At 35.1% G+C, this 12,233-nt stretch overlaps 1 protein-coding gene across 1 annotated transcript; it reads left to right on the top strand.

The window, feature by feature from the left end:
• The first annotated feature begins 799 nt into the window (after nucleotides 1–799).
• Nucleotides 800–5,117, top strand: LOC109237987 (LRR receptor-like serine/threonine-protein kinase RCH1). Its single transcript, XM_019404403.1, has 2 exons — nucleotides 800–4,314; nucleotides 4,405–5,117. Exons 1-2 carry the CDS (start codon nucleotides 1,389–1,391, stop codon nucleotides 4,890–4,892), a joined length of 3,414 nt encoding a protein of 1,137 aa, XP_019259948.1. The 5' UTR covers nucleotides 800–1,388; the 3' UTR covers nucleotides 4,893–5,117.
• The last annotated feature ends 7,116 nt before the right edge of the window (nucleotides 5,118–12,233 follow it).

The following is a 12,233-nucleotide window of genomic DNA, read 5'->3' as shown; positions in this document are numbered from 1 at the left end:
ATTTGGTAAATATCGAATTACCGTATCGAAACCGAAAATTTTGATATTTAGTATTCGATATTTTGGTATTCGGTATGGTATTCGGTTTAAGTTTTAAAAAATATTGGTGTTAGGTATGGTATTTGGTATTTTAATATGAAATACCGAAATACCGATACCGTACCGAAATATACATTATATTACACAATGCACATATTATTAATTATAACATACATATAAAAATCTAAAATTTTGTGATCTTTTGTTCTCTAAGTTCATCAATTAACTCTAAGCAAGTAATAAGACATTTCTAATGATCAAATTTATTCTTTTATGTATAGTTTTCTCTCTTTGGTTGATATTTGCTAGTTTTGGACAAAACTTTTGTCAACAAACGTTTTTAATTTTGTACTTTTGAGTACTTTAATTAAGAATATTATAGTCTATGACTCTATGCACTAGTTAGTATTCAAACCGAATAAACCAAAGTTACCGAACCAAATAAACCGAAACCGAAAGGAGAAAAACCAAACCATACCGATTTAATTAGGTACGGCATTGGTATAGCATTTTAAGAAACCGAATACAAAAAATACCGAACCGAAATGTCTAAATACCGTACCGTACCGACCAACGAACCCCTACTTTATACGTAAGTTGTATGTCTTTGCACTTATTGATTTGGTGTAAGCGGACGAATAATTTTTTCCTGAAAGTATTGTATCGCCGGGTGGCACTACCACGCAACCAAACATTTTACCATTTCATGTTCTTTTCTTTCTGCAAAGAAAATGCCTCGTTTTCTAACATCTCACTGTTGGAAAATGCTAATGGCAGTAAGGAGAAACGACATTCAGCAAATTTAACTACATAACTGAGTTCCAAGAGAAGTGCTCATTTGTTTTGTTTTCTTTAAAAGAAAATGGTAGAAAGAGAGAGAGAGAGAGAGAGAAAGAAAGAGAGAGAGAGAGAGAGGCATTGAGCCCAGATACCAAAGCAAGACCAACTATGTCATCTATTGAGCTTTGAGGAAAACAATGCAACAACACATGGTGGCATCTGCTTGTAGCGTGGAAAAATCTTTCAATGCTCCCTTTACATATTCATTTCATTAACATTATAGTACTTATACTAATAATAATTCAGAGTAAACACAGAACCCCGAGGTGAAAAGATGGTGGAGTTGTTTGTGGCCATTTCAAATCTTTAATACTCCACTAATTATTGTTGCCTCTTTCTTTTGTCTCTTCTTTTCTTGCTTCCCTGCAAAGCTAGATTCTGCTACGTGTTACTACTATATTCATAAACCCTACTTGATTTGCGTTTATAATACCCAACATCCCATTTTGAGTCTTTCTCTAAGAGTGAGCCAATGCATTTCACCTAAGAAGATTGTGGTTTGGACGTTGATGCCATTGCAAATGCCAATGTCGAGGCAATTCTTGAACCCCCCAAATCACCATTATCTTCTTGTCTTCCTCACTTTTCTTCTATTCCATGATTTTACTCTTTCATCTAATGCTGCAAACAATGAAGTTCATGTGCTGTTTTCTTGGCTTCATTCCACTACTTCACCTATTCCTACTGACTTCTCAAACTGGAATCCTTCTGACCTCAACCCTTGTAAATGGTCTCATATAGTTTGTTCTTCTCATCTTTTTGTTACAGAAATTAATATTCAATCCATTCAGTTGGCTCTTCCTTTCCCTTCCAATCTTTCCTCTCTACAATCCCTTCAAAAACTAACCATTTCTGGTGCTAATCTCACTGGAACAATCCCACTTGACATTGGAGATTGCACTTCACTTATAACACTTGATGTCAGTTCAAATAGTCTTATTGGTAGCATTCCAGAAACTATAGGTAAGCTGAAAAACCTTCAAGATTTGATTTTGAACTCCAATCAACTGACTGGAGAAATCCCAGTAGAGGTTGGCAATTGCATTAACCTGAAAAATCTTGTTATTTTTGACAATATGCTTAGTGGGAATCTTCCTGCTGAACTGGGAAAACTTGGATTTTTGGAAGTAATAAGAGCAGGAGGGAACAAAGACATTGATGGGAAAATACCAGTTGAGCTTGGAAATTGCAACAACTTGATAGTTTTGGGACTTGCTGACACTAAAATTTCAGGTTCTCTTCCTTCATCATTGGGTAATTTGAAAAAGCTTCAAGTTTTGTCAATTTATACTACAATGCTTTCTGGCCAAATACCACCTGAAATAGGCAACTGCTCAGAGCTGGTTGACTTGTATTTGTACCAAAATAGTCTGTCAGGTTCATTGCCAGCAGAGTTGGGAAAGCTTCAGAAAGTGGAAAAGTTGCTGCTTTGGCAAAATAATATTGATGGTCCAATTCCTGATGAAATAGGGAACTGTAATAGTTTAGTCATTCTTGATCTTTCTTTGAATTTTTTAAGTGGAAGCATCCCTTGGTCTTTTGGGAATCTTACTAATCTTCAAGAGTTGATGATTAGTAACAATAACATTTCTGGTTCAATCCCATCTGTTCTTTCTAATGCCACAAATCTTGTACAGTTGCAAATGGACACTAATCAAATATCAGGGTCAATTCCACCGGAAATCGGACAGTTGAAGGAGTTAAATGTCTTCTTTGCTTGGCAGAACAAGCTTGAGGGAAGCATTCCTCCTGCATTGGCTGGTTGCAGAAGCCTACAAGCTTTGGATTTATCGCACAATTCTCTCACTGGTAGTTTACCCCCTGACCTTTTTCGGTTAACTAATTTAACCAAGCTTCTATTGATTTCCAATGATATTTCTGGTTTTATCCCTCCTGAGATAGGTAATTGTAGTTCTCTTATACGTGTACGACTTGTTAGCAATAAAATTAGTGGACAAATTCCAAGAGAGATAGGATATCTAGACAACCTTAGTTTTCTTGATCTTTCGGAGAACCATCTTAAAGGATCAGTTCCTGAGGAGATAGGCAATTGCAATGCACTGCAAATGCTGAATCTATCTAATAACACTCTAAGTGGCACTTTACCTAGCTCTCTTTCTTCTCTTAGTAGGCTTGAGGTTTTGGATGTTTCCTTGAATCAGTTTAACGGTCAGATTCCAGCTACCTATGGTCAACTTACTTTCCTTAACCGACTTGTTCTTAGTAAGAATGCCTTCTCTGGATCGATTCCCCCAACTCTAGGCAATTGCTCAAGCCTTCAACTGCTTGATCTAAGCAGCAATGAGCTCTCAGGAAACATGCCAGTGGAATTGTTTGACATTCAGGCACTTAACATTGCCTTGAATTTAAGCTGGAATGTCTTGACCGGGGTAATCCCACCACAGATATCCGCCTTGAACAAACTTTCAGTACTAGACTTTTCCCACAACCAGCTTGAAGGAGACTTATTGGCTCTTTCGGGGCTTGAGAATCTGGTTTCCTTGAACATTTCCTACAACAATTTCACCGGCTACCTCCCTGATAACAAGTTGTTCAGGCAATTATCTGCAGCAGAGTTGGCTGGCAACAAAGGCTTGTGCTCCTTGGGACATGATTCTTGTTTCTTGAGTAGTGCTGGAGGCGGGGGAATGATGAGATACAGCAATGTAAGACGGTCATGGAGGCTGAAATTGGCGATTGCACTTCTTACCATGGTGACTGTAGCCTTGGCAATCCTTGGACTGCTGGCAGTTTATAGACTGAGAAAAATGAGCAGAGAAGATACTGATTCTGAATTGGGAGGAGGGGATTCATCACCTTGGAAGTTTACCCCATTCCAGAAACTGAATTTTTCCGTGGAACAAATTTTGAGATGCTTAGTAGAATCCAATGTGATTGGAAAAGGATGCTCGGGAATTGTTTATCGTGCAGAACTTGAAAATGGTGAAGCAATTGCAGTCAAGAAGCTATGGCCAACCACATTGGCAACTGGATATAACTGTCAAAATTCAAAGTCTGGAGTTAGTGGAGGAGTTCGCGATTCTTTCTCAACTGAGGTAAAAACCCTTGGCTCAATCCGTCACAAAAACGTCGTCAGGTTCTTAGGCTGCTGCTGGAATCAAAACACCAGGCTGCTCATGTATGACTACATGCCTAATGGAAGCCTAGGTAGCGTTCTACACGAACGAAGTGGTGGATTCTTGGAGTGGGAGTTGAGATACAAGATTGTACTTGGTGCAGCTCAAGGGCTTGCTTATTTACACCATGACTGTACACCTCCAATTGTTCATAGGGACATCAAGGCCAACAACATTCTCATTGGCCTTGACTTTGAGCCCTATATTGCTGATTTTGGTCTAGCCAAACTTGTCGATGATGGAGATTTTGCCCGATCCTCCAATACAGTAGCTGGATCCTACGGCTACATAGCACCAGGTTAGTCACAAGTCAAAGTGCCATTTTTCAACACAACACTGTAATTAGATGTTATATAATTAATGCATATGTATTAAATATGTTGTGCAGAGTATGGATACATGATGAAGATAACAGAGAAAACTGATGTTTATAGCTTTGGAGTTGTTGTCTTGGAGGTTTTAACAGGAAAGCAACCAATTGATCCAACCATACCAGATGGACAACACATTGTGGATTGGGTAAGGCAAAAAAGAGGCAATGCTGAAGTCTTGGATGTGAGTTTACATGCTCGGCCCGAATCAGAAATTGAGGAGATGATGCAGACTATAGGAGTGGCTATGCTATGCGTTAATCCATCGCCAGATGATAGACCGACAATGAAGGATGTCGCGGCAATGCTAAAAGAGATAAGACATGAGAGAGAAGAGTACCAAAAAGTTGATATGCTCCTCAAAGATGGAGACAATAAGAGTAGTAGTGATGGAGGACCATCTTCAAAGATGCATAGCTTGTATTTACAAAGTAATAATACAAGCTTTTCTGCATCTTCATTGTTACATTCTTCTTCCTCCAACACCAAGATTGGTTTCAAATAGATACCTGGCTCAATAGTTTTCGAGTCAAAATATGTAGAAGCAAACTTCTATTTAGTTTTATAGTCAGATTTTTTTTTTTTTGCTCACTCTCTAGTCTCTAGTTATGTTTCTGCTTGAATTTGTTTAGTGTGTTTTGTGGTCTTTGACCAGAAATTTGTAAAAAAAAAAAGGTCTAGAGCCATATCTGTTCTGATACTTAATAAGACATCTTGAAGTTTTCAAGTATATCACATCTACCATTTATTCTTTAAGGGTAGTTGTAAATGTCAATGATTTCTCCATTTCAGCAGCAGTGGCGGCGGCAAGATTTCCACTAAGGGTTCAAAAAAAAAGTTGAAAAAGATTATATCTGGTGGGAATTGAACAAAAGTTTTGAACCCTTTGACCACTAAGCTATGCTTTTGGGCTGTGTCAAGGGATTCAAAGCTTAATATACAGAGATAAAAAACAAATTTTGTCTTTATATATACAGTGTAATTTTTTGGCGAAGGGGACGCATATTTACCAGAACTGTACTATGATGTTTACTTCAATATGCTCAAAAGTAGCTTAACGTTAAACAAAAGGACCAGGGGAAGAGATGCCTACCAACTGTGATGGAGTCAAGTAAAAACTTACCCAGCACCTAATATTGACGCGGACAAGTGGGACAAGAGAGCTCTTCAGATTTTTTCTATTATATAGAAAAGCCATGATGTTCGACCAAGGGTATAGTTGTTAATTGCGAAGATGGCTTTTTCCAACGCTAACACTACACAATTCTAGAAGATATCTCTTTCACCTCCCAATTCCATCTCCTATTCCAATTTGAGGTATATTCTTTCAATTTTTCCCAAATCTTTTTCCAGTTTGTAAAAAGATTGATTGTTTTACCTTCTTTTTTTCCGTTAACTTGGAGTTCTTCGCCGTTAACAATAGTGGCCGTTTTCTATGTATTTGCTGCTCTTTAAAGGTTGAATCTCTAGGAATAAGCTTTGCGATATGTACAGAGGTAATAATTTAGTGTACATGCATCTAATTGTCTTTGTTGTGAGTGCTTTATGGGGATATTTTACTTTAATTTTCTCAATATAATCATATATTTGCCATGGTGCACTAATTCGATAAAGTTAAAACAGTAATGATTCTATATTTTAGAAGAATTTTTAGGGATAAAATTACACGGTTGAATGTTGCACAGATGGAATCTTATATTCATGCAAATTACCTTTTTCCTTTGCCTTTATAAATTTCGTTGTCTGCTTATTTTGGGAATATCTGTGCATTGCTCCCTTTTTTCTTAGTGATAAAAAAATATCCAGAAGCTTATTGAATTTTGATCCCGATTTTCCGTTTACTGAACTCTAATAAAAATAACTTCTTTACTAAAATCTGGCCGATGATCTTTATATTGAAGATGACGATCCTCCTACCGCTTTCTTGATATTTCTGCAAACGTATTTAGAAGTACACACTTTAGAGTATTTTTTAATTGTGAATTTAACTTTTAAAGGAGTGCAATTAGTTAACTAATTTCTATAAATATATTAAACTTAATACAACATTGTTTGCCGAATAATATGAATTCTCCCTTGATAGGAAAACATGCTCCACAAACATATTGTAAGTTCCTTCTCCATTTCTTTTCAGTAAGATCATGTGATTGATAGCAAACAATCTTAGTTGAAGATAAGAATTTTTCGTGCTACAAAGATAGGGAATCAGCTAACTTTCATTCATTGAAAATGAGTAATTCTGGATATGAAACAATTTCCTTATGCTACTAGCCTATACTATTAGATCATAGAGCTCTATTAGCCACAAATTCAAAACCTTTCAAATGTAATAGTTCTATTGCTTTACCTCATTTGATGTTTCCAATTCTAACCAGTTCTAACAGCTACTGAAAAATAGATTAAGTATACGAATATTGTTAACTTTGTATTGACATCCTCTCCAACTTATTCAGTGATTAGTACAAAAATAATATTGATTTTAATTTCTTTTGTCAATTTTAAAGTTCTTCCTCTATCTGCGCCAAATAAAATTGTGCATTGTTAAGTTTGGATAGAATAGTTCTTTGAACTATTCACAACTCTCTACTTCGCATGGGGTGAATGGATCATTCCTTTTCATTCCAAGTGATAGAGGGAGTAACATATTTTTTGCTAGACTCTTGTGTGGGTTCCACTAATAATTTTTGTTTTGTTTTGAATTGGCAAAATATAAACTGCCCATTTAAGTTGCCTTGAATGACCAGACAGACACGTCAACTGACCATTTATCATTTTGACACTTCAAGTGGTTACCTCGTGAACACCCGAGTTCGGTAGTTCATATGCGTGAATTACGCTCGCCTCCAATCTTCTTCTCCGATGAGAGATGACCCCTCCACTCTTGTTCATCTCGCCCCTTTTTCCTTCTTCCAAACTCCTCTTCGCCACCTACCACATGTAACAGAATTCACAATCTCTTAGTCCAAAAGACAACTTAATTACACAATCATTTGGCTTGCTGGTAGGTTGAATTAGGTATTCATTTAGTTGTGCTACTGCTTCTTTATTATTGTGCTTCATTTCTTACTAAACCCCGCCAATGGAGCCAAGTAGAACAAGTGGAGCTTCGCTACCAGCTGCTAAAAGACAACTTAATTGGACCATTGAAGATTTCAGATTTTGTACCAATAAACTGAGACTTCTTCAAATTAGACGTGAAACGACACACAAGTGGCAGCTGAACAAAGACCAGACATGCCTATTGAGGATGCCGTTGAAAACGTATATTCACGATTTCTGTTAAGCTGTTAATCGAAATCTACCGATAGTCATACTTCTACTCTTCAGAAATTTTCTACAGGGTTGATAGAGTTGACGTTATATTTTCATCAACGTCTACCTTATTGACATACTTTTTCTGGATTATTTTAACAAAAGCATTTTTGAATTTACAACTTTAATTTCAATCAAACCATTTGCTCAAAATTTGAAGCAAAGCTCCCAAATATCAACAATAACAATCCCCAAATACCAATTTAGTCAAATAATACTAAATCAAAAGACTCACTTTGTCTTTTTCAACACGTTCTAAAGTCCAACAATGGAGTTTTGAGATTTTTACAGTTAATTACCAAAATATGTGTTTGAACGAAAAATTTAAGCACAAATTATCAACATTCGAAAGATTTTAACAATAATCATCATTAACTTCAAGTTTTCACCACCAACCAAGATTTCAAGCTTAAAATTTTGGAAAACTATGGTGTTCAAATAAAAAATAGGGACATTTCGCTATGACCATAAAAAACGAAAACATTTGCAAATTTTTGAAAATTAATGGCTTTTTTAGTTTTTGGCCCGTCGGCCTAAATTAATAACAGGTGCTAGTCAAAATATATAAAATATATACTTATCATGTATATAACACATATATTATGTATATATTTATATATATTATATGTATATTTGTATATATTATATGTATATTTATAGTTAAAACATATATATTTTTCGATCATTTTTTTTAGGGCAGCCAAAGAAGTTATTATCCCTAAAATTATCCTATAACAATATTGCAACATAAAAAATAGAGTAAGAAGTTGCAATACAATCAAGTTACATGGATAGTGCAAAATTATTTACATATTACTCCCTCCGGTCCAAAATAAGTGATTTTTTAGCCTTTTTCTTGTGGTCCAAAATAAATGATTTTTCCATATTTCAAGACTGAATTAATTATTTTTTTCCTACATTGTCCTTGAAGTAAATGATGTTGAAATATGTGTTAGGAGTGTTTATGTGAGATAGTAAAGATTGTCAATTCCATTGCTAATTAATGCTAAAAGGTGGATTTCTTAATTTGTGTGAAAACATCCAAAAAATAACTTATTTTGGATCGGAGGGAGTAGTGTATAGTATAACTTAAATCTTTACTTATATATACGACAAAGTAAAATTTTATTTTAAACAAACAATTATTACGAAACTTAGCTCAAAGTAACAATATAGAACAATAAAATAGACAACAATGTAGAGAGGAAGAGAGGAGAGAATCTTATTTCTTCTATGTATTCAAGTGTATACAATGTGATGCCAAAATCCTCTATTTATAGGATTACATAGAGGCATACAAAAGAATGCCATAAACATGACATTAAACATTTGAGATCATGGAGGAAGATCATGGGGAGGTTATGGAGGTGCGGGAGTTACAACTATAATGGTGAGAAGTAGTGGGAGTTATCTACATAATGGAGAAGAGTAGTGGGAGCAACTTCTTTAGGAGTTATAGACATCCACGACAAAATAATATTTCATAACACTCCCCCTTGGATGTCTATAGATAATGTGCCTCGTTAAAACCTTACTAAGAAAAAACCCTGTGGGAAAAAATCTTAGTGAAGGAAAAAGAGTACACATATCTTGTAATACGCATTATTTGCTGCCTCATTAAAAACCTTGCCAGAAAACCCCAGTGGGATAAAATCTTAGCTAAGAAAAAAAGAGTACAGCGCGTATTTGCCTCCCTCTGATGAAAACATCACTTTATTCTTCGGAGACGACGAATTCCAAGCTTGTATAACAACTTCTCTAATATTGATATCCGCAATGTCTTTGTGAAGAAGTTTGTCAAATTATCACTTGAACAAATTTATTGAATAACATTGGTGAATGTGCTTTATTTTGTCTCCTTCGATAGTCCTTCTTTCAATTGATATAAGAAAACAACATTATCTTCAGTATTATTGGAATCTTCTCTTCAAAGTCAAGTCACACGTCTGTTGTGTGTTGAGCCCCTTGCTTTATCTGTTGCTTATCTTGGCATGACTTGAATAAGTATCAACAATTAACTGCCTTATAATATGATAATATGGCAGTACTCTCAATGCAAATAGAATGTTTGAAGAACGAACTTCAGAAAATGCCTGCATTTGCATAACCAACAAAATCTTGGCGATATTTGTTAGAATAAACAAATCTAAATCAAGTATTCCTTTTGAAATATAATACTAATTGTATTCCAATATCTCCACATTGAAATAAAACTATATCTTGCTAGCATATTGTTATACTCATGGTTCTAGCCAGATATATTAGTGCACCAATTGCACTAGACACAAAAATAAATCATGTACGCCATGATCGCTCTAATCTACATAAGGATCTGCCGAAGATTTATTTAATAAATTTCTTGGGAACCTTAATATGCTTCAGAACAATTTAAATCATTCAAGGATTTTCATTATATGCATATCAAATGTATTGTTAGACCCCCCACAGGAGAACATGTCTCTTAATACCAGGATATTTACGAAAATTTTGTGCCACAAGTCGTCTTTATGTCTATCGACTTGATTTTTCATTTCACTTTCAGGTGTGGGGACTATCCGTCCAACTTCACATTTTTCAGGTGAAGTCAATTTCATTGCATATTTTTCATTTGGCCAATCATTTATCTGTCCAAATTCCATGACAGATTTGAGCTCAAGATCCTTGTCAATATTAATAATATTGAGCGCTACATTATATTAACAACATCGTCAACGATCATTTTACATCGGTTCCATCATCGCATAATAAAGACATAACTTATCGAGATCTCATTATTTTCAGGTACTTGAGCCTCTCCCATGAGGTCTTATAAAATGTTATGTCATGGTGCTCTTATAAAGCACTTGCCTCCTTATTATGACCATCTTGAACATTTGCTCCTCTCCTTCTTCAAGGAGTTTTATCTTTGGAACCGATTAGTCTATTACGCTTCAAGAGTTCCATAGACTAGTCCATCATGGACTTTATTCTATTTGGAGCATTAGTAGCTGAAATATGACATTTAGTTTGGGTCAGCAAATGCGCATGGAAATATTTTGCAAATGAATTATCACTTGAACTTCAAGTTCATATTTTCTTGTACGAGGATCTAATGTACTCATAATAATTCATTCCATGTATTACTTTTTTTCAGCTGCTCATTTTCTCCCCCTAATGTTGGGATCACCAACACATATCCCCAACCTTCATTGAGACCAATCTTTGTGCATTGTGGTGGCACAATTAAATCATATAGTACATCCATATTTCTAGATGAAAATATTTGGTTCCTGACCCTGAACCAATTGTGATGGGGAGAATTTATCATAACTTGTTGGCTAGATGCGTATAAGTGTTGTTGTATATTAAATAATATACTTAATACAAAATTTCTATTTGGAGTTTTGTTCTCATAACCAATGGTTTAGCTATAATTGGAGGCATACAATTTCTGCTAAACCAACTTGGATTTAAACCAGCATTATCATCACAATTTACATTCTGGAACTGTGCTCTAATAATTTGAGCAAACAACCTTGCAAAAACCAAAGTGCAAGTTGATAACAAACGCACATGTGACCATACAATCGATGCATCTATTAAAATCATATAATAGTAAACGATCCACATGGCAGGTGATTGGGCCCATACATATATATCACCTTTTATTCGTTCCAGATATCAAGGCATTCAATCCCAACCTTAACTGGTATATCATGAGAAAAAAAACATCACAAGAGAATTCTTAAAGAATCTTCTATTTCTTTAATATATGCCAATGTGAATTCTCAATCAATTTTCACATCATAATTGAACCAGGATGGTCAACCGGTCATGCCAACTAATATTTGTTTCAATAAACCTCTAGTTTACTTATGGCATGTGATTCCATCACGATGCTTACACATCTGTAGTACAAATAGAAGAAAAATCGGGTAACCTTTCATATTTACCCGGTATGAATATAGTAATATGAAGATATTCAATCTTCCTTTCATTTATAGTCTCAATATGCCAACCACTTTGGCTAATATATTTGAAACTCAAAAAGTTCCTTTTTGAGACTTACTACCACCAATGCCATGAATAATTTTATTTATTCCGGTAGTAACAAATTCGCTCTTTCGGAGCTCTCAATAATTTTGTACTACAAGATCTTTTATACCACCATCTAAGTGGTGAATTTTTCCTCCACGGAAAAAATTATCTTATCATTGTCACAATCAAAAACATTATAGACAAGACTCATTTCTTGCTTTACTTTTGCCTTTAATAACTTTTTATAAGGCATGGTAAAATATTTTTGGCGTACCACGTGTACGCGACCAATGACATATTCATGTAACCATATTGTAATATTCATTATCTTTATTTCTCTCAAACCTCCCTTAGAGGTGAGTTGTGGTATTTATCCAACCATGCATAAGCACATTCTTATGCATAATTTTTATCACATATATATTTCAACATTTACTTTCAGGAATGAGCCTGCATTTACAACGCTTATCACAAGTCACATTTTCAACGAATGGACTATAATCATATGAACGTGTCT

The sequence above is a fragment of the Nicotiana attenuata genome, unplaced genomic scaffold (assembly GCF_001879085.1).
Source record: "Nicotiana attenuata strain UT unplaced genomic scaffold, NIATTr2, whole genome shotgun sequence".
Classification (NCBI taxonomy): Eukaryota; Viridiplantae; Streptophyta; class Magnoliopsida; order Solanales; family Solanaceae; genus Nicotiana; species Nicotiana attenuata.
The sequence above is the reverse complement of the archived record's forward strand: the minus strand, read 5'-3'. Positions and strand labels throughout refer to the sequence as shown.